The 26,763-nt window shown below is 27.6% G+C and overlaps 2 protein-coding genes across 4 annotated transcripts; both read left to right on the forward strand.

Moving 5' to 3' along the window:
- The first annotated feature begins 600 nt into the window (after window positions 1–600).
- Window positions 601–26,763, forward strand: LOC107163158 (regucalcin-like). 3 transcript variants are annotated; one of them, XM_089229224.1, is made up of 20 exons: window positions 601–995; window positions 1,063–1,240; window positions 1,304–1,468; window positions 1,780–1,918; window positions 1,997–2,224; window positions 2,303–2,702; window positions 2,788–2,916; window positions 3,006–3,145; window positions 3,756–4,001; window positions 7,990–8,175; window positions 8,288–8,540; window positions 8,617–8,791; window positions 10,188–10,576; window positions 10,666–10,831; window positions 23,601–23,709; window positions 24,273–24,435; window positions 25,225–25,431; window positions 25,761–25,982; window positions 26,105–26,217; window positions 26,318–26,763. In XM_089229224.1, exons 1-20 carry the CDS (start codon window positions 893–895, stop codon window positions 26,579–26,581), a joined length of 3,975 nt encoding a protein of 1,324 aa, XP_089085350.1. In that variant the 5' UTR covers window positions 601–892; the 3' UTR covers window positions 26,582–26,763. The 3 variants fall into 3 exon arrangements, with proteins under 3 accessions (XP_089085350.1, XP_089085351.1, XP_089085352.1); XM_089229225.1 differs by lacking the exons at window positions 601–995; window positions 1,063–1,240; window positions 1,304–1,468; ... (9 more) ...; window positions 10,188–10,576; window positions 10,666–10,831 and adding an exon at window positions 17,739–17,885; XM_089229226.1 differs by lacking the exons at window positions 601–995; window positions 1,063–1,240; window positions 1,304–1,468; ... (10 more) ...; window positions 10,666–10,831; window positions 23,601–23,709 and adding an exon at window positions 23,890–24,105.
- LOC149055151 (uncharacterized) lies at window positions 4,008–7,433 on the forward strand. Its single transcript, XM_089229230.1, has 2 exons — window positions 4,008–4,487; window positions 5,954–7,433. Exons 1-2 carry the CDS (start codon window positions 4,443–4,445, stop codon window positions 6,425–6,427), a joined length of 519 nt encoding a protein of 172 aa, XP_089085356.1. The 5' UTR covers window positions 4,008–4,442; the 3' UTR covers window positions 6,428–7,433.

Below are 26,763 nucleotides of genomic sequence, written 5' to 3' on the forward strand. Positions count from 1 at the left end.
ATTAATAAACAATATTATCAGTTTCTTCATCATCGTTTGTACCGCTAAGTTAAAGTAACATATCTAAGTACGAAAAAAATTTTTAATTCATGAGGGATGTGGTAAAGTGCACTTATCGTTTACTCTTGACTAAAATAATAATATTATATTCGACGATGTACCTATTACAATGTTAAGCAATATTTTTTGATCGTTTCATAGTTTATATGATGTAACCGTTTACAGTGTACGGAATAGAGCATACACGGGGTGCGAAAATACGAAACGGATAGATAATAATGGAAAAAGGCGAGAAATACGTAGGTACGACGAACTACCGAGTACCGGCGGCGGCATATATTGCGATCGTCACGTCGATCCGGGAACAGAACGTGAACGAAAACCGAACACGTGCGGCAAGAGGCCGAAAATCAGTCGAAATCGGAAAACTCGTGTGGGGGTTAAAGGAAAATATTTCGACGGATTTGGAAAAAAAAAAGTCCGCGAAAAGCGATAACAACGGGAGAGTGATAGAAGTGATAAAAATACTACGAACAATTTGACGGTTCCCCAAGAACGTCGTAAAGCGATAAGACTTATCTGAAATCATACCGCTCGACGCTCGCCGTCCGCACGGCCGCACGTGCCTATTGTCTAAGACTGTCTATTATAAGAGTTCTATTATAAATTTATAACAATTATAACTATCTAACTCATAATTTAAATTTGTGGTGTTATTCTGTTGTAAAAAAAAAAATTGAAAATGCAATGCAAATAACAACTAACAATATCAATTATTTTTTATTATTGCTTTTTTGGTTATTGTTACTTTTACATTCCAATTATTCTGAGTATTCTTCAGCTCTACTCAGTTTAGTCAAATTATTACTGAATTGTGAACAGTGACGAAATCATGTTTTCCTGCAAAGATGTCAAAAAGTCAAAATTATTTAAGTCAGTATCTTTGATCAATACTGTTTCATGTGTTAAGTTTATTGATCAATTTCTATTAGCTGGTGGGTAATTTACGGCTCATTTGATTTATGAGAATTTTCACTTATTTACATTCTTTTTACCGTTTAGGTATTGGCAATATTTTGCTAGTCTATGACACTGAGTCAAAAAAACATTGTCTGCGTAGAAAAATCTTTGATAAAGCTTCAATACATGGTATTCATTTTAATGACAAACAAATGTTGATTGCTGTTCATGGAGAAAAATATGTGGCCATTTATAAATTAACAACTAAGATGGGTTTTGTGTAAATAGCATTTCACATTTTATAGCCTTAGAATTAGTTTTAAATTTTTATTTTTATTTCTAGCATTGAATTTAATTGTATCCTAATAACCACTGATTGGGTTTGTAACATCCTATGGATGAATTCAAATTGTTTATTAACAGTATCTGCACATAATGTGGCAACAGTTTGGAATTTGGAACTTAAAAAGGAAATAAATTCCTCTAGTTGTGATGAAATATGTATATTGTATCCTTTTTGTAAAAATTATAGCATAATATTATAAAAATATTTCCATTATGATATATCAGTATAATTTATAAATGAAAACAATTAGTCAATTTGATACATAGTGTATGTTCTCCAGTCATAAATAATTTTGTCTCAAATTAATATTGAAAGTCTCAAAAAATAATCTATTTTGGTTTTGTCTTGAATTGATGATAATTTGTCCCCAGAATGCCAAACAAATTCAAGATCATACTATGCAACTTATATTTAAGCATTTTAAAATTCTTTGATAATAATTATTTAGTAATCCTATTTATTATAATGAGCAGATACTCAGCAACATCAATTGGTGAAGATGAAGAAAATATTATTGTATTTTCAGGAACAGTTTTCAGGGAAATAGTAATTTGGAGTCCTTTTAGAAGATCAAATGGCTTAAATATTTTACAAAGATTACAAATGCATGAAGTAAGAAATCATGATTGTATGTTTATTAATATAAATTATACTGATATTGCTATTTTTATCTATTTATTTTTAAAATAGGGAGTTATATTTTCAATCACGGTGAACAAATCCAATTCAATTATAAGTTCTACGTCTGATGATCGAAGTATAGTTATCTGGAAAGTTGAAGTATTTGCTGAGCACCAAAATACTTATGATCACTGGAAGTTTGCTAAAATTTCACCAGCTTATTCACTTTATGCACACAAAGCTAGAGTTTGGAAAAGTATTTTAATGCAATCTGACAACATATTGAGCGCCGGAGAAGTACAAATTTGAACTTTAACATTTCTGTAACCTAATGTTCTTTTATAAGTATAAAATATGTACAAATATTATGTATAGGATGGTCAAATATGTTTGAAAACTCCTTCAAGAACTTACCAATGGGAAGAAAGTAGAGGTTCTCAAGTTCGTAGTTTAGATTGTATGGAAATAAAAAATCTTGCAGCTAGTGGATGTACATCTGGGAGTGTTGGATTATGGTCACTAGACACTGTTCCTAAGAGTGAAATTTTAGCTGACTATAAAAAAGATAACCGGTATCCAAAACATTTAGTTGTGTTGAGTAACATTGGTACATACGTACTTTATTCTGATGGCCATGTAGTCTTGTACAAAAACAATATTAGTAACAATATCTATCAGAATGATGTTTTGTGTTGCACTTTGACAATGGTAAAATCCCCCTGTGAAACAAAAATAAGTTTTACTACTAGTAGTGGACATATAGTCATTCTAAAAAGTAAATATTAATCTATTATAAATTAAAAATGTATTAAAATGTTATATTTTAATATTTCTAAATTTGTAATTTATATATTTCTTAGGCACCAGTGCTCAAGTATTTTTTGATAAAATTTGTCCAGATAAAATTTTTTCTACTATTTGGTTAAATAATAATCAAATAATCCTATGCTGTATAGGAAATAAAATGTTTTATTATGAACTAGTTGAAGGTAAAATTGCTTAATTTTATTATTTTAAATTACTATTTAAAGTGTATAATTTATATTTTAATTAATTTTCATGTATTAAACTATTAAAGACTTGAAATTAAACCATTTGGATACATTTTGCATTTGTTCAAAAACTACTTCTTGGATAACAGCTGCTGTATTAGTTGAAAACCTTATCTTCGCTGGTTGTAATGAAGGTTCTATTTACTTATTCAAATTAAATCATCAAGTAATTTTTATTTTATTTAAACTTATACTGAGTATAAATTTATAAAAACCAAAAAAAAATTATTAATTCTTAATTTAGGCCGAGATTGTGAAAAATGTTGAATTAAATTTTGCTTGTCATGTAGCTGATGGGATTGGAATAGATGATTTCCCTATTTTAGTTTAACGTACACACCACATGGGAATTTAAACATTTTATTCTCAAAATAACAACTATTGATTTAATGATGTGATAAGAATTCTAAAAAACTTTGAATTTGCTGTTTAGTTTACTTGAGATTGATTTCTCACATTTTTAGTTTTTAAATAGAAGAGATTAAAAAATCTAAAATTTTCAATTTTTGAAAAAAATACTTATTATATATTATATTATACTATGTGTAGGAAATATATTTTAGATACTTTGTATTGCTTCTCTTGATCAATTGATACATTGTAAATAGAACATTATATAAATTCTTATGTAGCACATCAGTTAAATAGAAATGGGAAATCACTGATTTCATTACTTTTATTAATATTATAATTTATTTTAAAATGTTAGTTCAACTGTTTATTTGTTTTTAACATAAATTGTTACAATTTTTAAAAGCTTATGAATATAATTTTAGGAACCATTACAAATATTCAGTAAAATTCACAGTTTTGCTGGTGTTACTGCAATGTGGACACATGAGAAGTATTTTAATTTTACGGTCATTAGTTCCATAGGAAGAGATGGTCATCATAGATATTGGAATGTCAGTACACAATCAGAATCAGTGTTTGAAATACGTTGTGAAATATTACCTACAAAATGGCCGTTTGTCATAACTAATTCTTTAGTTCATGGGCTATTGATTTGCGGTTTTAAAGAAGTAAGATCTATTTAAAGTCTTTTAGTTAATCCACTTAAAGTATACTCTGTTCCAAAAGAGAACGGTCACTCCGGCCGACCAGTTTTCATCAGTCGCTGCGCATCACCCACCAATGACCCGGAAATGGGCGGTGTTTATGCCCGATCCAGTGTGCGTGCGTTCATGCGTGCACTACCGCGGTGTCCCTGCGGGTGCATGCGTCGCGCGTAAACCTCTGCGAGTTCCCTGCGCGTGCGTAGTTATATCGTTAAAAAACTAAGGGAAAAATCACCCCTATTTTTTTATTCCATGGTTTTTTCATGGTTGTGTCGGAGCCAGGACGTGCTAGCACATGGAAATTGCGTTTTGTGAGCTGTCTAACCTCTACGAAGTACGATCTACTTTTTTACCTCTACGACTGTGCACAGTGTTTTCTGTTTTTTTTCATTTATTTTTTAAATAATGGAAGGCATTCAATCTCCACAAAAAAAGAATCCTAAAGGGAAGGTAAATATTCATTATTCAAATATATTTTAATAATAATATGCGTATTACTGATTACTCTAGAATTTTTAGATTCCGAGTGAAGCGATGAATGTATTGGTTTTACAGTGTTCGGTTTTTTTTTTTTAATTTTTAATTTTTTTTTTTTTGTGTCCATGTACCTAAACAATAAAATATGAATATAAAATAGTTGAAATAAAACTTTGATTTTCAACTTTGGCAATATCTTGTTTGATAGGAGAGTGCATTAAGAAAAAAATAAAAATAAGGAAAAACGGGAATTCTTACGTAAAATTGGTTTTTAACAAAAATCGATTTTGGTTAGGTGTAACTCTAAAACAAAAGACCACAGATATATGAAATATTCAATGGTTGTTTATATTAACATTTACTATACATGATCAAATTTTCATAATATTTTGACTTCTTTTGAACTGTTTCCAATTTTTTGAGTTTTTTTATCTATAAATGTCCTTAAAATTTGTCTAGTAAAAAAGCTTGAAAATTTAATACAAGGCTCCTAATATACAGGGTGATCCATCTATAAGTGGGTACACTAATTATCTTGAAAAGTATTAACATTTTTAAAATTTTTTTTTAAACTTTTAGGTTTATGTTTTCCTAAAACAGTATAATATTTAAATATTTTTCACCCTTATATTTATTGGTGAAACCACTATCAACTTTTGATTTCGAATGGTAACATATGATTAATATATCATGAATTAATAAAACCAATTTTTTCGTGAATTTACGTGTTAAAATTTTCAAATTTCGTTGATTGGTTTGTGAGATACAACACCTCAAAGTATTGGTAGATTTTACTATTTTTCGAACAACTGTGAAGACCAGAAGCTAACGATAAATTCTTTATTCGATATCGCCCTGAATCGAAGATAACAAAATAAATCCAATTAGTCTATAAGTTAATAAATGATTAGGGTTCAAAGTACAATCTTAATTTTTAACTAATTGTTATTTATTTTATTACTTTGTATTTAGCGCGATATAAAATTTATCATTATCTCCTGGTCTTTACAGTTATTCGAAAAATAGTAAAAACCACCAAGACTTTGAGAAGATGTATCTCACAAACCAAACAACGAAATTTGAAAATGTTAATACATAAATTCACGAAAAAATTGGTTTTATTAATTCATGATATTTTAATTATGTGTTACTATTTGAAAATAAAAAGTTGATAGTGGTTTCACCAATAAATATAAGGGTGACACACTTGTAACCTACTGTAATAATTTATGTAAATATTTTGAAAATTGTATCATGTATAGAAAATGCCAGTATAAACATCCAGTTAAAAATTCATGTCTCTATACGGTAATTTGTTTTAGAGTTACACCAATATATCTAAAATCGATTTATTGCTTGCATTTTTTATTATGTTTTATTAATATTAAAAATAAATAAAATTGTAGGTACTATTAGTTAACCAATTTTTATAATTACAGTTTGTGTTGTCTGACCAAAGAAAAATTATCATTAATGCATACAAACACCATCTTAATCGAAACCCTGAGGCTAAAATGGTTCACCTTAAAAAAGAATGGTCAGAAGAACTGGGAATTGGCGTTGGAACTATTTATCAAACGGTCTTAGAGTACAAACGGTCCAAATCAATTTCATCTCCTAACAGAACTAAGACATTTCAAAATTTAAAGGATAAGGTGGATGATTTTGATAAATATGCAATACGACGGAAGGTACATCGATTTTGGAACGACCATGAGTTCCCTACGTTAGACAAAATATTACAGGTTGTTAATGAAGACGATGACCTACCCTCTTTCTCTCGTACCTCAATGTATAGATTATTAAAATCTATGGGATTTGAGTACGCGAAGCAAGGTTGTAATAGTGTTTTAACTGTGGCTACCGATGACTCGGACTCAGATAACGACGTCAGACCTCTTTCAGACGAGTAAATAAATTTGTAAACTATGTATTATTATTTTTTTACAATGATTAATATCATATTTTTATTATTATTTTTTTACTATGATTAATATCATATTTTTATTATTATTTTTTTACTATGATTAATATTATATTTTTATTGTTATTTTTTACTATGATTGTTGTGATTGTATTATTTTTTTTTTTTAATATGTTTATATTATATTTGTACGATTATTATTATTAATTGACTATTACCTACATCATGTTTGTGTTATTATGATCTTTCATTAATCTTATTACTTTTGTCTAAAATATGTGTGTTAAGATTTAATGAAAAATGTTCTTTGACAAAAATTGCTAAGTGATAGATCTACAGTGTTATAAAGTATTTGAATAAATTTATTTAAATACTGTCTTGGGCGTATTTGTATTTGAAAATAAAATACTTTTGAAAATTCAAACACGAATAATTCATCAGTTGTCACATTTTTTATTTATTTATTTTTTAATGTTATAGTATTTTATTTATAATATTTATTCGTTCATAAATGTTTGGAATCCAACTTAAATTAATTAAATAAATTATATTAATTAGCGAACTGATTAGTAGAATAGTAAAATAAAAAAAGTATTTAAAAACATTCCTAGTATTTGTATTTTAACTAATTTTTCTTAAAAGTTACGACGCAATCGCGGTATACGGGTATAGCGCATTAGTCGCATTACTAATACGGTGATTACTAATTACAATAGCAGTCGTGCGTACCGCTAATTGTACAGGTTCGTCAACGTCTTCGAGTATCGTCGGCTTGCAAGGAGGGGGAAATTTGGCCTCAGCACTGCCGCAGCTGTCAGTCGTATGCGCAAAAGTGACCGTTCTCATTTGAAACAGAGTATAGATACCAAAATTTATTAATAAGTAACACATTTTTCACAAAAAAGTAATATACCTTTAATCTTTATTTAAACTGTAATTTCACAACCTTGAATGAATTATGTTTACTGTCTTAATTCTTACAAATTTCTTGTTTTTTTTTTAAGGTTTACAAGCCATTTAAGTTTTTTGCTACTGAAACTAAGTTTTTCATTTTTTATTTGGTCATCTATATGTAGTTTTATACTTCTCTAGATGGCGTAAGTCATTTAATAAGGGATTTAATCAGATGTGAAAATGTAGGTACTTTGTACTTTTAGATTGTTAATGTTAACTCTTAGGCTAATACTTTCTCCTATTTTCATAATCATCATATTTCCATGTTTATTGTAATTTATTTGATTTTTTACTAAATTTTAGTGACTAGAACTCTTTGTAATACATTTAATTTTCATAATGTTTAAAAATTTAACTGTAAATAAATAGTATAAGAAGTTTTTCCATACCATATTAAGAATACCTATAATGTATGTAAAATCAAACTTAACTATGTGATTTTTTATTCCTATTTTTGTAAGATAAATAAACAAAATTTTGAATTTGTAAGTTATAATTTATGAATATTAAACCAATTTGATGCACACAATTTACAATTTTTAATATTCTTTAGTAATATTAAATTGTTACTATATTAATAACATTGTTATGTCTTAGAGCAATTTAATTGTGTACAGTCCAACTGAACAAAGAATTTTGGCGATGGTTCCTTGTGGTGGTGGTCATAGAGCTTGGGATTTGACATTTATCAATGATTGTGATTCAATATGTTTTGTTTGCAGCTCTTCAAGTAATAAATTAGAATTATATGAAATACCCCTTCATGGTCATCATACCCTATTGGTAAATTTCGTAAACAACTAGTAAAATTAAGTTACTAGTATGTTTATAACTAATAAATTATTTTAATATTTTACTTATTTATTTCATTATTCATGATTTTAATATGTTTTAGAAAGGTTTTCATTCAATGATCGTAAATTGCATGGCAAAAGTTACTGATGACTTAATGATATCTGGCAGTGATGACACTACTGTTAGATTGACTCGTTTTAATGATTCGGTTCATAATTTGTTAATACTAAGAAGTCATATATCTTCAGTTCGTTCTGTATCTTGTCTTACTTTAAAACCTAATGTATATATTATTGTAACTGTTGGTGGTAGAGCTCAGTTGAAAATTTGGACTTTGAATATAACAAATAATGGTCTGTATTTAAAATCTAATCATAATTTTTTTATATAATTGTACTTATATTATATATTGGTTTTGTATTATGGCAGATATGTATTGTGAAGAATCAGTATCACATTTATTGAAAACTAAACAAGAAAAAAAACCTTGGAGGACAGTTTTACCTTCAAATGAAGGTGAGACACGCTTTATGGATGTTTGTGTTCAGTATACCAAGTCAAAATCAATTTTAATTTCTGTTGGATGCTCTGATGCATTTTTAAGGTAATAAAAACAAATATTTGTGATGTTAAAAATCTTTAAAAAAAATTGATTTTTTTAAGTGACAGAGTAAAATAAATTATTAGAAAAACAACAAATCCTTAATCTCAAAACATAATTTATTTCCACTTAAAATTAACAAACATTTTGTTGACATAGATAGAAATAAATTTATTTAGATGTACTATAGGAATGTTTGATAAAAACTTGAAAATGTTTATCTTTAACCAAGCAACGTGTTTCAATTTTTAATTTTCCTTTGCAGTTTTAGCATTTTGGAGAAAAAGACTATTTTATGTTTATCAGTATCACGGCTTCATAATATTTTTCAAGAACTTTTTATTATCAATGAACATCATTTTACTAATTAATTGGTCTATTATGTACTGTTTCACCAATTTTTTAGTTAAAGAGTAAGATTAACAACAGATGTTCATTCTATTAGCCGTTAAGGCTTCTAAAATACTTTAAATTAAATGGTTCTAATAGAAGTATAATGCTTAAATACTAATATGTATGTGTATTCAATATTGTTTGAAGTATCTTGATTTTCTATATTTTTCAACCTAAAGTGATTTAGGTATTTGAAAAAAAGTAGCTATTTAAAGTATCCATAAATATAACTGTTTTTTTTTCAGTATATTTTAAATTAATATCTTAAATTTAAAATCATGTTTATATGTATTGAACATCTATAACTATATTAAAATAAATCAATAATTTTTTAATTGTATCTTACTAGTTGCCGTATTCATTGATTTTAAAAATATTCCTTTAATTGCTAATTTTGCTGACACAAATCTATAATTGCCTAAACCGCTACAGTTAATTTAGGTACAATAACTATTTTATTGACCAAGAAATATTATCAAAAACAATAATTATATTCTTTCTAATTGAATTTAGTTATTATTTTATCCATATCACTTCATTATTTTTATTAAATACATTTTTATCTAACTATTTAATTATAACTTAACTAAATTTATTTAAATTGAGTTAATTTGTATTATTAACTTACACATATACTTTCACATTCATGTGGCATTATTAATTTATAATCAATTACAACAAGTGATAATGTTTTTTTTTAATAAACAATAAAAATATTTTTGATCCAATATGCTGTTATAAGATACAGGTATACATTTTCACACATTGAAGTTTCTTAATAAATCATTATTTAGTTATACTTAAATGTTTAAAGAATAGTTACCTTGATAAACTTATTTGAAGATAATTTTAACAATGGTATTACAAATTACATTGTTGACTTACAGTTGCACATACAAAGCCATACAATTATATGTTTAAAGTTTAAATATTTAAATAGGTACACAATGTGTTGTAATAAACCAACAATATATATTATATAATTAAATTTATTATAAAATTGCAGGTTGTATAATTATGATACAAACAATAAAACTTTGAGTTTAATTGAAGACAATTTTGACTGCAATAGCTGTATATTGAAGATTTTACTAGTTCATTTAAATAGTTTTCATTATGTTTTAACTGCTGATACTAAAGGATTTATAAACTTTTGGGACATTTCAAAATATGTTGACAATAGTGATGTAGATCTAAGTATTACCCCTAAGTATAGACATTGTTTACACCAATCTGGTATAAACTGTTGTGATTGGTTGGAAATCGAAAATTATTATGGTTTGTTAACTACGGGTGGAGATGACCAGTGTTTAAGTTTATCAATTTTTCACTATGAAGATAATATTACATTATTATGCAATGCATCTATTTATATCCACTGTTCTCAAGTTACAGGTATTATTTTTTTAAATATTTTATAATTATTAATAATAATTTATCTTATTAACTATTTGAATATTAGTATACTTCAAATTTTTTTTTAGGTATTAAAGCATATAATCAATTTGTTATAACTGCATCTGTGGATCAGAAAATTATTTTTTCCTCATGGAGTTGTGATTTGAGTTCTAAAACTGTTCAAGTATTACCATTTGCATCATACTTTACAACAGTTGCAGACATTCACGGTTTAATAGCTCATAAAAATGGGTAAGTACAAGTAAAATTATACGTTTTTCTGAACTCAAATATTAAATTTTATAATTTAAAATTATGTTTATTGAGTGTTCTTACAAAACTGTTCTATTAACATTTTACCACATCCTGTTAAAAAAAGCACCAGCTTTATGAAAAATAATTAACTTGATTTTATTTAAATTGTTTTATGTCTTAAAATTGATAACATAGAGTATAATTCTATATTGTTTTATTATTTTTTAATTTTAACTATTGTATATTAAGTGGTGTAAACTGTAAAGTACATTCCTAGGGGGAAAAGTACATTTCAATTAAAATTATTAATTGAAAGATTCATTACCTAATTAATATGGTTACTATTTTATAATTTATAGTAACTCTGTTCTTATTATTCTACTCAAAATATAATTTATAATAATCATTTATTGTACATTTGTTTTAAATTTTCAACATAAAAATAAATTTTCTTTCTTTCTGAAGTTTAAAATTCAGTGTGTTCATGATGATTTGAATTCCACTCTATACAGTAATGTACTTTATTACACCTACAGTTAGATTGTTTTTCTCATTAGTTATTAATTTTTAGTTTTAAATAGTTATTAAATAAATATAAAAAGAAAAATAACTAAATCAAATGTGACTAAAAGTGAAAACAATTAATTTCAATAACTAACAATAATAATAATAGAACCATATTTTTGCGAAAACCCATTTTAATTTATTTTATTATATAATAGATAGTAATATTATGTTTCAATTGTAATTTATTTAGTAGTATACAACCAGTAGGCAGTAATTGCAGTTTTAGATAACTATTATTATTTATGCTAAATGTTTGGTTTTAATTTTTTGGTTAGTAATTGCATTAAACATTCTCAGTTTTTAAAAAATTACAATTATGACATACAACAATATTAGGTAGGTACATGTTTATGAATGTATGATTAAATAAATACGTCAATTATGTGTGTACCGAAGTACAGTTTCCTAATAAGATACAACACACATATTCAGTGGCGCCCAGGCAGGTTAGCAAGTAATGCAACTGCATGTATTCTCAAGGAAGTGGGTGTATATTACTGCATGCAGGTTTCATAAGGAAGTTTATAAATTTATAACATAAACTATAGTCCACAATAATTAATTTCCTTGAACTACAGTTATTAATAAGTGAAAATATTTTTTATAAATAAAAATTGGGTGGGTGGGTGACTAATTTTTAAAACTGCATGTGCTCTTAAATTACCTTTATGCTCCACTGCAGATATTTGTTGTCTCCGTCTTACAAGTGTTACATAGCCAATTAATGCACTTTTCAATTTAGTTTTCAGCAAATTTTTAAAAATATAAACTTAATTTTAATCTTAAAAAATAAATTAAATTTTTAAATAAGTAATCATTTTGAAAATGTCGTAGATAATTCTGAAATTTTGTCAATTATCTTTTCTTTGTCAGGCAAATAATCTTTCTCTATACTTACTTAGAAGAAGATGAGCATTTAATAAATTTTGTTCCATTGTAGAACGTAATCTGTTTTTTATAATTTTCAACTTGGAAAATGACCTTTCACAATTGTTTGTGTGTATGCAAGAATTAATATACATTTATTATTTATATAGTATGTATAAGTTTGAATAAGCCGCTGAATGAAAATTATACTTTAATAAAAATTTAAAAACGCATTCTTCGCAATCGTTTTTTTTTAAATTTTGATTCAGAAAAGTTGGAAGATTTATTGTCGTCATTGTTATTATCATTGCTTTTATCTTCGATTTGTTCACTTTGTACAAATTCATCTGTATTAAATTCAGATATTAGATCATCTTTATAGTTCGATTCATTTACAAAAAATGTTTTTGTGGATTTGATTATAGTTTTATAAGAACGTGCAAAATGACAAATTTCTTCTCGTAAATCTTCATAGTTAATATTAACTTTGTCAGCTAAAAATTTTAAACTTTCATTCAAATAAATTGAACTAGATTTAATTTCATCAAAGCGCCATAGATCTTAATAAGCTAAAGCGTTAATTAGACTTTTTCGAAATCGCTCATTCATAGCCATTCCTGTTACATCATAAATTCTTCTGAATACAATACTCTCAGCTGAGTCAAAAGTACATTCTCCAGGCATTCTTTATACTTTCTTTTGTCTTGTATAAAAAAATTGTCATGAAACTGTTCTTTTAGTCATAGTTTTTATAAAAATAGAAACTCGTTGTTTAAGATCATTGTAATTTTTTATTTCAGACATAGTTCACGAACGTCATAGTTTTCAATACTTTCATCAAATGACTTATTTTATTCCACGCAGCAATATAATCTAATCCTTTGGTTTGTAAATATTTTGACACAGGAGTTGTTGCACTGAAAAATAGGAGAAAAAGAAAAGCTGCTATTATAGTTTCATATTATGAAGTCCAATTTATAATTATCGCTCTTGCATCAGATGCAGTGTGAGGATCAGTATTATCAGCATAAGCAATGGTGTGTAGAACATCTAATACATAGTAATAATGATTTCGGTAGAGTTCTGTTTCGTTTTTATCCGACCATGTATTAAATATGCTTCGTAAAGCATCATCCGCACTGTTACATCTCGTTACGCCGATTTTTTTTAATTTTCTTAATTTTTCTGTACTAGTTTAATTTTCACAAATAGTATCTATCCAAAAATCGGCACGTTTATATAATTCAGTGAAAAATACAGCAGTTTTATTAATTAATAGGAGTACAAATTTTGAGCACAAATACAACATTTTACAGAATCTCGAATGACAAGATTCAGAACATGCGCTTAGCAATGAGTAAATATAGAGTTAGGACCATCTATTTTTAATTGATTTTGTAAACCTTTGTATTTCCCACTCATATTAGAAGCGCTGTCATCATGCGCCACAATCATCTAAACACAGTGTTTAATTCCGTTAGTTCAAAATTTAGAGTAAATTGACCTATATTATGAAACTTGATGGTAAGAAATTTATCTGTGTGTGTATCGTGTATGTGGGTTTTACGATAACTTAGTTTTTTAAGTGAGTTATGAGCATTTTCAATTAATGCTTTTTATATACGCTTAATTTGTTACAAAATTGAACTATTGTAAAAAAAACCCACATACAAACACAGACAATGTTCTTAACATCAAGTTTCATAATAGGTCGATTCTCTAATTTTTAAGTTAACGGAGGTAAACGTGATCTGCTGAGCGTAAATTTGCTATTTTATGCACTTGTAAGATGGAGACAACAAATGGTTTTATAGCGTCTTCTTAACCAGTCAAAGCGTCTATTTCTATGCAATTTATTAATTTAACTGTATATTAAGGCTATTAATTGTTAAAAATATTGACATAATATTATCCCGATAATATATTAATATTCCAATAAAATGTATTATATATAGGTAGGCATACGTGAAAATAAATAAATTCCTCGCTTCGAATTTAAAACCGATAATAACTCGGTACCCTGATGTACTTTTTATGATTTTAATTTCGCATAAGATTAATATTTTTTTGCTACTTGACATGATTGTCAGATTGTAGTCCAGAATTAATATTCCCATATTACATTGTTCGTTTTTCAATAACATTTTGAATGAAAATGATTTTAAAAAATGAGTATTCTTGTCATATGTGGCTTACAATTTTATATTTAATTAAAATATTAATAAATACATAAATGTAGAAATAACAATAATAAAAAAGTGTATTATGTATATAATAAACAACGGTCAACAATACAAAGACGTATAATTTATACACTGTTATCAAATTATTTAATTTTTTATACATTTATATTCTATATTCAGAATTATTTATAAAGTATTAGGTACCATCATTTCAAATAAATATTTATTATGTAAGTATTACACTATTACCTACATATGATTTGATATTTCTTAGAAAACATTATGATTTATGGGTCGTCTCTTTATCATTTTTCAGACACCACCATCGATCTGCTAAATTTAATGGCAGAAAATTTGGGGACGTACATCTTTTTAACTACATATATAACATTTTAAAGCTCCCCATAAACTTTTTGCGCGAGTATAAATTTTTTTTTTTTGAAATCCGTAGTATCCACACGGAGAAGTATAAATTTAATAAGTCCATTATTCTTACTAAGAGTATTGTCTCTAATTAAATAGTTAAATTAAAATGTTTGGCATCAAAAATTAATTAATATAGTTAATAACTTTGATTAGGAAAAAGTTTAATCGTCGCCACCATCGACCGGTGGGAATGATTGTAGATACGTGGTATACGACAGATGGTTCGGTAGATCGCTACGACAAGAATACCCAAATTTAGGTACTTAAATATTTATTTAACTGTTATTTTTTTTTTAGCTATTTCCTTGTATAAACGTTGAAAGTTTAATGTTATTATAATGGTAAATTATATTAAAATTGTATTCTATATTTAGATATCACATTTCATTATAATTTGGTCCAAAATGTTAATATTTGTTTAAAGATCATGTTAGTAATTAACTATTAGTATTTATTTTGCTATAAATGCAATCACAAATAAATAATGAATTGTTTTTAAACAAAAAAAATGTTATTTATTATTATTTATTGTTAAATATATCGTATGTAAGTACTATAGACTACTAAGTATGCAATAATTGATATTTGATAAGTTAAAATGGTTATTTTATTGATAATAAGTGTTATCTGTATAGATTCTAGTTTTTACTACGGTCCTATCACGCCATTAAACTTTAATTTTTATACATTTAATATCGTAGCTAGGTATTTAATTTAAAATAAGTTTTCTCTATACCATAGTATAGTATTAATTATTTAAAATTTAAAATTTAAAACTTTAATGTGATAAATAATAATCAATAGTGAGATACTATTGATAGCGGAATATTTCATATTATTATAAAATGATTATCAATGTTAGTCGTATCTCGTATATTATATACTATCAATTTATTTTATTTATAGGAATTAATGCCATTCTTTTTTTTAAATGTAGGTATATATTGATTATAAACCCCACAGCATAAAATATAAAACAATTCTACAATCGTATTATATATCTTGTACCTACCTATAGTACCTACCATGGTACTGATATTGCAATATCATAAAATGATTAGTTCAATAATTGTGTACTACTTTTATAATAATGCATTTAAAAATTTTTAACGTAGGTACACTTGTATTTTCTAGAATTAGTTCTTGGTATTATAATTTATAATAGGTATTATAATTAAATAATGTAATATTGTGTTGACAAAATTGAGTAAAACATACTCTAAAGGTATTTAAAATGTCTTCTTATAATAATATATAATTCCAATAATGGGCGCCAACTGCTAAAACAGTATACGTGGTAAAAAATTTACCATAATAATTATAATTATAACAACATTTTACTATATTGAACGTATAATAAATTATAATTTTGTTAGTACATAAATTATCCCGGAGCCTTTGTAATAAAATATTTAAAAAATAATTTTTACTACGATTAATAAAAAAAAAAAAAAAATTAAAATATGTATACATATCAGGTTATGACTGAGATTATATAATGTTAAAATTAGTTGTTGTGTAAAGTCTTTAATTTCCACAAATTTCTATCGTTTATCGTATTTATATATTTTACATAATTCTGTTCATTATTGGTAGACCGCAAGTAGAACGTCCTTCAGACGAGATAAACCGCATATATACTGTATAGCGCACCGTGTAATTTCCTGTGTACTTAATAAATTAGTATAGAATCGCTAAATGAAAAATTTACACAATTTATTTAGGTACACTTGGTATTATTTTCAAGTTTTATATGTTTAATCTGTTTAAATCTGATGCGTGTGTATATAAAGGTATTCTCTCGTATAGATTGTATAGTAAAATCAACAATAGGATAAATACTTTTTTTTTCATTCAAGTTTATCAGTATTATAAGGTTTAATAGTTTCGCTATACGCTCATCATTTATAAAATGACAATTCCACATCAATACATCATAGTACTATAATACGCTTATTGTATTATGTACTATAATATATTATTACACGTAATTTCATCATTAATTAAAATGTTAATTTGATTTTCGGCGTCAATCGATGTTGTGATTTGATATCGTGGCAATGGAAAATTCTTTAGAATTTGACCTTTAAATTAAGCATTCGATAATAATAATCGATTCTCTGCAGACGAATGTAATGTACAAAAAAATATTATGCCTACATTAGTTTTTACATAGGAATTAACCTAAGACGACAAATATTCTTATAGATTCTTATTTTCCTTAATCCTATTATACACTATTTATGTTATTATTGAGCATACACGATAACGTTTTAATTCTTATAATATAAATATATATATTTAGTGGTTTTTAACATAATCATGTTTAAGCTACTATCATTGACAGTATTTATAATCAATGCTACTATATACAAAGTGTTACTGAAATATATAACAAATAAAACATATAAAAATATAGGTATAAAAGATATGACATTTTGTCATATCTTTCGGTTTCACACTATATAATATAACTAGGACAAGAATGTTTTGTACCATAACTATGTTACCAAATATATAGTATACGATTAATTATCACGATGGTTGGGGTTGGCCGTTCTGTAAGTAGATTGTTATAATCTATAAATTATAATTAAATTAGCGTTTCTCCTTTTTGAGGTTTCTTTAATAATGAATCTTGTTGTGGTCATTGCATAATAATAAAATATATTATATATCGTTCACTATCTTTATCATAACTAACGTCATATGTTGCACTATCACTAATCATTTATTTAGTGATAATACTTTTTTACACACGATAGATGAGTTAAATTAGTGAGTGTTAATTTATTACAATTCTAATATTTTACGAACACTAAAATTTTGCTTATTGATACTTCTTATATAATTATCGACGTATATATGATGTAAAGTAATAGAGTGATGCACACATTATGTCGATTCATACATTTTTTTAAGTGTTCAAATATTGACTTACATTTGTGTTTTATGCCTCCGCTCTATGTATAGTTCTATATACTCTGTATGTTTACGGTTTTTCTAAGGTATGATATTTTATCTCAATTAATTGTAATCTTTTAACAATAATGATTAAATATTTAGATACAACAGTTTATTTTTATTTTTATCGACAGAGAAAAGAGGCTTTAACAACTAAGGTTATTAGCCTTGCGTACATGTTAAATTGTGTGAGTTACATTAATAATTGAAATTCAAAAGTTATAATAGTCTTAAATTACGAATACATATGTTAGGTAATTAAAGATTATTTTCAAAGTTAATTTCTGTGAGAAAATTTAAGATTTTTATAGTGTTGTCTTCATGGAATATAATAGTTTATTATTGTATAATACTTGAAGTTTTAAACAAAAAAATTCTCAAAACTACATGAATATAGAACATTAAACATTTACCATGAAATACCTAGGTACCACATAAAAATTTCCGATTTCATTTTATGTCTGGTTGTTTGTTAGATTTTTTTTCGAAAATTATTTAAGATTTGACTGCTAAATTTTAAAGTTCTAACTAAAATATTTTAATTTTTGTAACTAAATGTCACTTAGTCATTTTACATAAATACTAGATTTTATTTATCAAATAACAAATAGAATCATGTTATATACATAATTATGGTCAGCTTATAATGTTATGAATTTATTCGAATAAGTTTATTTTTAGTAATATTTTAAATATTAATCACGGTTTATCGATGTTAACTACCTTTATGATTAGTACCTTCATTTTTTTTTAATCGTCATATGGCTATATTGCATATAAAAATGTTTGTTTTAAGATTTTGTATAAAATATGAAATTGTACTTTAATGTTTTATAAACAAATTTTTTTTTTTAGTTTCAAGTATTATTTATTTTCTTATAAAAAAGTCTTTATAAATAATATTGTTCAATTATAAACCTATAATATATATATTATATATATTGGTCACTCAGTTTTCTTTACAAAGAGTATATTTTTTTTTTTAAGACATGTTTTAATGTTTTATTTTTTCAGTAATTACTTGATTTTAATAGTCAATACCTATCTGGTATAGAAGTCCAATGAAAAGTTTTTAATAAAGGTTTTACCTACAATGATGTTTATTTTATTTTACGTGGATTTTTTCGATCCGTTTTTTATTTCATTGGTTCATTGATGTAGTTTAAAAATATTTAAGTCCACACCGCTTTAACAACATGTCGTTCATTGTTAAATTAACCATGCGCCTATAATATTAGCATTATTATTACCTATATCAGTTTTTCAAACTAAATGATTTTCATTCAAATGGAGGTACATACAAATTAAAATACTGATTTATTTGATTTAGGTTTAAAGTGCTTCATGATCGCATATTATTATTTTCTCTAAAAATATACGTTTTTTAATTTTACTTATATATATCATATTATCATTCAATGTTATTCTAATCAGTGTACATTTTTAAAAATTTGCAATATTGCCCTTGAAAAACCATAGTTAATGGAAACATTGAACATTTTCAATATAGTTTTATAGATTTCTAAAAAAAAAATGGAATGAAAATTTTTTCAGTATTAGCGAAATCAATTTGTATTTATATATTTTTATGTAATTAAATTAATTTAATTGTATTCCAAGGCTAAAATATTTGCTATGGTAGGTAAACATTTTTATCTTCTCACTATATACATATATACAGGGAAGCATTATATTTTAACTCCCATATTATACGAAATGGAATAATTAAGGACATTTTAATGTATAGCTATTTTTCAGAATTTATAAGATATCTAAAAATTATTGGTCCTTGATTATAACGATTTATATTAACATATAAGAGTATACAGGGAAAATCGCTATAAATTACACTTTAGTTTTAGTTGTAGGTTTTTTATTTTATTTATTTTTTATTTGCGTTAGTCAAATTAAAGTGCAAATGTGAATGTTCAAAACTGTATTTTTGGACACTAATTTATAATATATAGACGATAGTTATATTATGTAGGAGTAGGATTATCATGATTCATGATGTGATGATGAATACAATGCATATTATTAATGTAATGATGGTTACAGCTTGTTTAACGTCTAATTGAATTATATTTTTAAAATCTAACTCGTCAAGTTTTATAATGTATTGAATTTATTTATTAGGATTTTATGTTATTTGTATATTCTTTTATTTTTGTTTCTTGCCTGATACTCACGTTTTTCATTACCTTTGTCATATCTATTTTACTACTGCAGAGAGTAGTATAATGTAAATTTAGGTTTTAATGTAATTAAAATATTTCTCAGCAAGATATCGTGAATGGATAAAAACTTGTGCCTCTTCTCCTCCTTAAAAAAAATTAGCAAAATCCTAATACTAATACAAAAAATAATGCTAATTATATTTTTTTCTTATTGACAAATAATAGAATATATTGTTTTCGGAGTTTTCGCTATAAGTATAATTTTATTGTAAATTTAACACGTGTCCGTGATATTTTACTAGAATATTTGACGATTGAGACTATATTCTATTTCATTATGTTATTTTACGCCGTACGTTTTCTGAAATATATACCTATAGTGATGAATAAATTCGTTTTGATCTTATAATAATTAATAACACAATATTATACTATACTGGACAAGTTATCTATAGTGCATTGGCCAATAGTTATGATAACATATAGTCATAATAATATACCTATGTAATATAACATAACCTACCTATATATAATGTTTTGGGGCACTTGAATCACATGATTTGCTCATCCTCGAGTATGTTAAAGATCTATTTCGTTGACATGTGTTGTTATAATACTGTACCATGATCATGTAGTTACAAAACAATGTAATTTAATTTCCAAACAGATTTTGACCAAAAAATTGTATCTCTTTTAATGATCCTTATTTATTTGTCTTATCCCTATACTATTTATATCAAAACATTGATCATAAATTATTATATTTGCGATGGTTGAGACCTATTGTCGTATTTGTTTTTAAATTTCGTGTGAACCTATATAACAATTTCATAAATTAGAATACCTTGATGTGTGTCAGTTTCACCACGATTCAAGCTTGTATATTATATAGAACTGTAGTTACCTTACTACAATAATTTATATATTTATTGGCGCATGTCCGTTTCGATCGATTCGAGAAGGAAAACAAATTTTATTCTCACATATTACCGATTGCAATATTTGTTTTTTATACATATGATGATTATTTTGTTTATTGTTTATCCAATTCGTTGTTTTCGCTAGTTGGTCCTTGTGCGTTCGAATTATATTATAATAATATGCTCACTGCTTGCTTTGGTCGGCTTTATAATACACACAACGCCTTCGTCATTTATATGCTACACAAACGAAAACGATTATTATTGTTAGTGCCCACCATAGCCCATTTTATTTATTTTGTCTTCAACTATGACGTCCGACATATCTTATTATGTATGCAGGTATATTGTATATTACAAAAATTCTTTAACGATGGGGTTATACTGATCATTGTTTTCGACTGAAATAACGTATTTACGGTAATTGAACTATTATATCTATAGTCGATTAGACATTCGATTTTTAGTACAAATTGATTGCGCATATAACGCATTATGCGTATTAGAAAATAATACATTTGATAGGTGTATTATATATATTATGTATAATCTATTAAAACATAAAATACATCATTTTTAATTAACAGATTAACAAGTTCAAAAATCGTATTGTGCATTTAACTACGATAATTACAGTCTGAGACCTCAAGTACCATATCCTTTATTTAGTAATTTTAGATATTATGCTGTACTACATAATATTTACTGCATTTCAATATTTTTAATAATTTTTATACATTTGTTAGTGGTGGTCATTACGGTTACCGACATAATTTTTGTATTCCATAACCCTCATCTTTACATATTACCAGTAGGCAATAATACATAAACTAAATTGTTAAAAAATATAAAAAGGAAAAGAAATGACAATTAGTTTAAATTTAAGTTCCAAAAATATTTAAAACTGACTAGAGGAAGTTTGAGTTCAGAATTCAGGCTGACACAGCTGTATTACCGTTTCAAAAACAAATATTTCGTTTTGCAGTTTGTCAATAGTGATTTAAGTATTAGTAAATTACTTATGTAAACCATCATGCTGCATTATATTGTAGTAATATCAAATCAACCGAGGGCTGATTAAAACTGTTTATTCGGGTGTGTAGCTGCTGATTTATTTCTCTCTAGAGAAACAAAGTTTTTGTTTTAACAATCTCTGCGCTATAAGAATTAAGTCAAGATAAATAAGGCTTATTTGTAAAACAAATTTCTATAGATATGAACGGTATATCCAATTAAACAAATTGCTTAATTATTTATAAATTATAATATTTACATTTTTATAATATTCCATAATAAAGTTTTAGCGAAGAGTCGATGGGTGGTATCCTTTGGGCGAACTTATGAAAATTGTACGTGCAGCATAGCAAATTTGCATAGATAATATAAGAATATAGATAGACCACGAATGCATTACAACGCAAGAGGACGCAGTGTTTAATGAGGAAGAGGGAAAAACGGTTTATTATTCCTGGATTTTTATATGTTATGTTATATAATATGTATTATGTATATGTGTATTGTATAACCTCAAATGGCTTAATATAATTCCCTTAATAAATAAATAAGGTTTTATATGGCCTATTTATTAGTCTATTATTTATGCAAATTTGAGATTAGCAGATCCAATTTTTAGTTGCTAGTTTTTATGTGTTATTAGAGAGCATTAATAGATTATTTAACTTAAAAGTAAAAATATTTCCTTGGGCACATCAATTTTAGAACAATAAGATGTGTTTTATAGGTGTTTTAAAATTTTAGTATTTGACATAGTTAGGTGTAACACAACTAAGTTTTAAATTAAAATATCAATAAAATTGGTGATTATAAATTAGGTTTCCTATAGACACTCCTTAACTTTTAAGTTATATGATAGGTTAAATACTTAAATCGCTTAAACAATATTAAACTATAACAAAACGATATTGGTTCTACTATACCCACATTTTCTGACAAACACATGCGGATTTGGCGTATTGTTTTAAAGTTTTAAACTCTTAATATGGGTTTAAATGTTTAATATAGCCCCTGATTTTTACACTCTCATTCTTAGAAATATATATTAACACTTTGTTTGAATGGTGAGTACTCAGAGTACTTGAGTTGGTTCGATTTTTGTTGTACACCAATCACATTCACGTAGTATCCTATGTATTTGTATGGATACCTATAATATTTTATTACTTTGCTAGTAATAACTAATGTGACATGAGTAATAATCGGATTTTTACTGCCGATGAGATTAGGTTAGCAAAATACGTCTGCCTGGCTGATTGAAAAGCGTGTTCGTTTTTGTTGGTCTCAGGCTCAATATCTATATCTTTGTAACCACAATTTTACTATCATGTTATTATATATATGTCATACGACATTATATGAGCTTAATAAGGCTTTGGAATTTGAACTCGTAACTCTGAACCGGTGCCGTGCTTAACCAAGTACCCATGTTTTCGGAAAAAAGTGACGATTTCTTATATCATTATTTATAATCATTGTACAGTAATAACTAATAACTAATAATATTCGAAGATGACGCCTCCTCTCCGAAATTCGTATAACGCGGACAGGTTGCAGTTCATACGTTAAACAATAATATATTATATAATTGTAGTCACTTGTATTTGGTTTCCAAAGATTTTATATTTTTTGGCTATGTGTTTTCTAGAAATGAAATTAAAGTGATCGTGTACGGTCAAGGAGTGGAAACGTTTTGCGCAGATATGAGTACACTAACGCAGTCGGCGCCACCACCGTCGTCGTCGTCGTTTATGCAGGTGTGTATACGGTTTCTAATTACGATAAACAATAAGCGCAACATTTATGTACGCAAATACACAATGTGCATAGGTAGGATATATTATATATATCTATACGTATAAAATATAGCGGTGAATGACGTACCTCTCCACCGCCGCCGGGAGAAACGGTCTTATAAATACGATTGTTTGACTCGCCGTGTATAACATTGCCGTTTTCTCTGCCGTGTATAACATTGCCATTTTTTTCTGCCGCATATACCTATATTTAGCTATACCATAGGTGCTATTATCCTCGCACGATAAAATATGCACAAGTCAAATAATAACAACAACAACGGTTTTTCGATTTTTTGGCAGACGCTAATCTGCAGCTGTCTGTTGGCCGAAATAATAAGCGCTAAGCCAACAGAGGTGTGTAATGTTTTTTTTTTTTTTTTTTTTTTAAATTTTGGTTTCATACTCGTCGGTTGCGTGATTTAAAATAAAAAAATATTCTTATATATTATAGCCTTCTGCTATTAACGGTTTTTAGAAAAATAAAACAAAATTGATAACAGAATGGATTTGTTTCCCTGCAGGCGCCTCAACAGTACAACGTAGAACGAGTGACGCCGGCTTTAGAACTCGGAGAAGGCCCGCATTGGCATTCACCGACCCGCAGTTTGTATTTCGTCGATCTCCATCAGGGCAAGATCAACAGATACCATCCGGAATCAAACAGCTTCTTCAGTGCCAACATAGGTACGACGCTCGTTCGTGCTATTTGCATCAATTATTCAGTTCTGCAATAATAAACAGCGACAATAGCCCAGACAAGCCCGGATTGAGAGAATTTTTAATCCGGAGCCAATTAATTATAATATATTCGTTATTCATGTATTATAGGAAAACCTAACTTAACCTACCCGTCAATGGTCCACTATCGTTCAGTATAATATTTTGTGTGCCTGGTTCCATTGCCATTTCTCTTCCTTTAATCCGGGCTTGGTCCCAAAAATATGTTTCCTAAATTTTAATTTTAAATTTGTAACTTTTTAATTGCTTTTATTTTTTTTTTTCATTTTTCATTGGTATATTGTAACTTTCCGTGATGTTGCATTGCCGCCAATCCGTATTAAATTTAACATTGAAAAAAGAATGATAGTTAAAACGAATGAATATTAATCTGAAACTATATTTGTTATCAACAAAAAATATTTCTTATCGTGATGAGTAAAAATATACTTAAACTATGTCAAACTAAAACAAAAACAACAACAAACTAACTTTTAAACTAAAAAATAATTTAATTTAGACCTACTTTATCTTACGAATAAATATATTTCTTACTTTATGAGTTTTAGTTGATATAAATTATTATAACTGAATGTGGTTTCTAGAACTTATTGTAATTTTCCCGTGATAAAGAATTTTACTAGTCTATATAATATAATAATAATATATGATAGGCGAGGAACCGGCACTTGTCGTCAGCGATAAATGTATGTCGTTAAATTTGTGTTAATATTGTTTTTGTGTTGTCTGTTTTAGAGGGCTATAACGATGTAACGCTCATCTTGCCGATCGAGGACAAGGCTGATATGTTCGTGGTCGGTCTGGGCCCTTCGCTCGGCATAGTTCAGTGGGACGGACGTTCGAATACAACGAGTCAGCCCAAGTACGAGAAACTGGTTGACGAGACACCGGGCAATCGTCTGAACGATGGCAAAGCGGACGCCACTGGTCGGCTGTGGGTCGGTGAGTGTAAAACATAATATATAGACTATAATACATCGTAGGTATATGTTAGTTGTTAAAATCTAACCTAAGCGCGTTTGGCAAATTTGGGGGGGGGGGGGGTCGGAGAAATCTTTTTGATATAATGTGCCTATATAGCCGAAGATGTATTTTTTACAAGTCTTAATTTTTACTGTTTTAAAACTGCCGTGGAAACACTTAAAAACGTTCAAAATCATAATTATATTTTGCGTCTAATAACCGCATACGCAGCGCCGCCGTTTATATTTCACAAACAGCAGTCCGATATAACTTGACGTGGTCATTTATCTGCACCCTCGGTAATTTAGGGTCTATGGGTTCGGAGATGGCAGACAACCCGGGCCACTATTACAAACGCCGCGGTTCCCTCTATTCGGTGGAACCCGATGGCACTATCAACAAGCGCATATCCAACGTGAGCATCTCTAACGGGATGGCGTGGAGTTTGGACAACAAAGTGTTCTATTACGTGGACACTTACAAGTTTGCGGTCGAGGCGTACGATTTCGACATCACCACCGGAGACTTAAGTGAGTGCCTCGCCCCTCGTCACCCAAATAGTTTTTAATATCATATGCATGCATCGCAATATTAACACGTGCGTGATTTATGTTATTGTTTTTACGGAACGATTTCGATCGCTGACGTGCAGCCAACGGAAAAGTGATTTTCGACTTGAAAGCCAACAAAGTCGCCGGCGATCCAGACGGCATGACCATCGACAAAAACGGCAACCTCTGGGTGGCGTGCTTTAACAGCAATCACGTGAGTGTCGTCCACTCGGCCGCGCACGTTTGCCAACAATTTTAATTTGAATCGTAATGTTTCTCGTGCTAACAATTTTATTATGAATTATGGTGTTTAGATCTTGAAAATCGACCCCAACACCGGCACGCTGTTGACAACCGTCCAATTGCCCGCCTATCAGGTCACCTCGGCCGCGTTCGGCGGACCGAAATTGGACGAGCTGTACGTGACGACGGCCGGTTACCAGTTGACCGAAGCGCAAAAGGCCAAACGTCCGTATTCGGGTGCTGTGTTCCGAGTGACTGACACGGGATCGACCGGTTTCGAAGGCGTGCCCGTCAAAGTACACCTGTGTCCGGAAAATCAACTGCACACGATATAAGATAAAATAATAATAGTTAATAAATTATACTTATCTTACTTGTTAAGTACCTCTTCGGTGTAAATATTACTGTTTGATTGTGTATAGATATTTATATTTTTGTGTGTATTGTTAGTTAATAATACACTATTATATTATTAAACCAAATGCAGCTGCAAGTATTATATGCAGTATTTAAGAAA

The sequence above is a fragment of the Diuraphis noxia genome, unplaced genomic scaffold, assembly GCF_037042655.1.
Source record: "Diuraphis noxia isolate RWA-SAM2 unplaced genomic scaffold, SU_Dnox_SAM2 contig0005, whole genome shotgun sequence".
Lineage (NCBI taxonomy): Eukaryota > Metazoa > Arthropoda > Insecta > Hemiptera > Aphididae > Diuraphis > Diuraphis noxia.

Excerpts from the sequence above, each read along its gene's own strand:
- LOC149055151 (XM_089229230.1), top strand. The coding sequence starts at position 4,443 with ATGGAAGGCATTCAATCTCCACAAAAAAAGAATCCTAAAGGGAAG. Across the intron at positions 4,488-5,953 it reads AAAAGAATCCTAAAGGGAAG|TTTGTGTTGTCTGACCAAAG; the intron begins GTAAATATTCAT and ends TTATAATTACAG.
- LOC107163158 (XM_089229224.1), top strand. The coding sequence starts at position 893 with ATGTTTTCCTGCAAAGATGTCAAAAAGTCAAAATTATTTAAGTCAGTA. Across the intron at positions 2,225-2,302 it reads ACATATTGAGCGCCGGAGAA|GATGGTCAAATATGTTTGAA; the intron begins GTACAAATTTGA and ends TATTATGTATAG. Across the intron at positions 2,917-3,005 it reads TTATTATGAACTAGTTGAAG|ACTTGAAATTAAACCATTTG; the intron begins GTAAAATTGCTT and ends AAACTATTAAAG.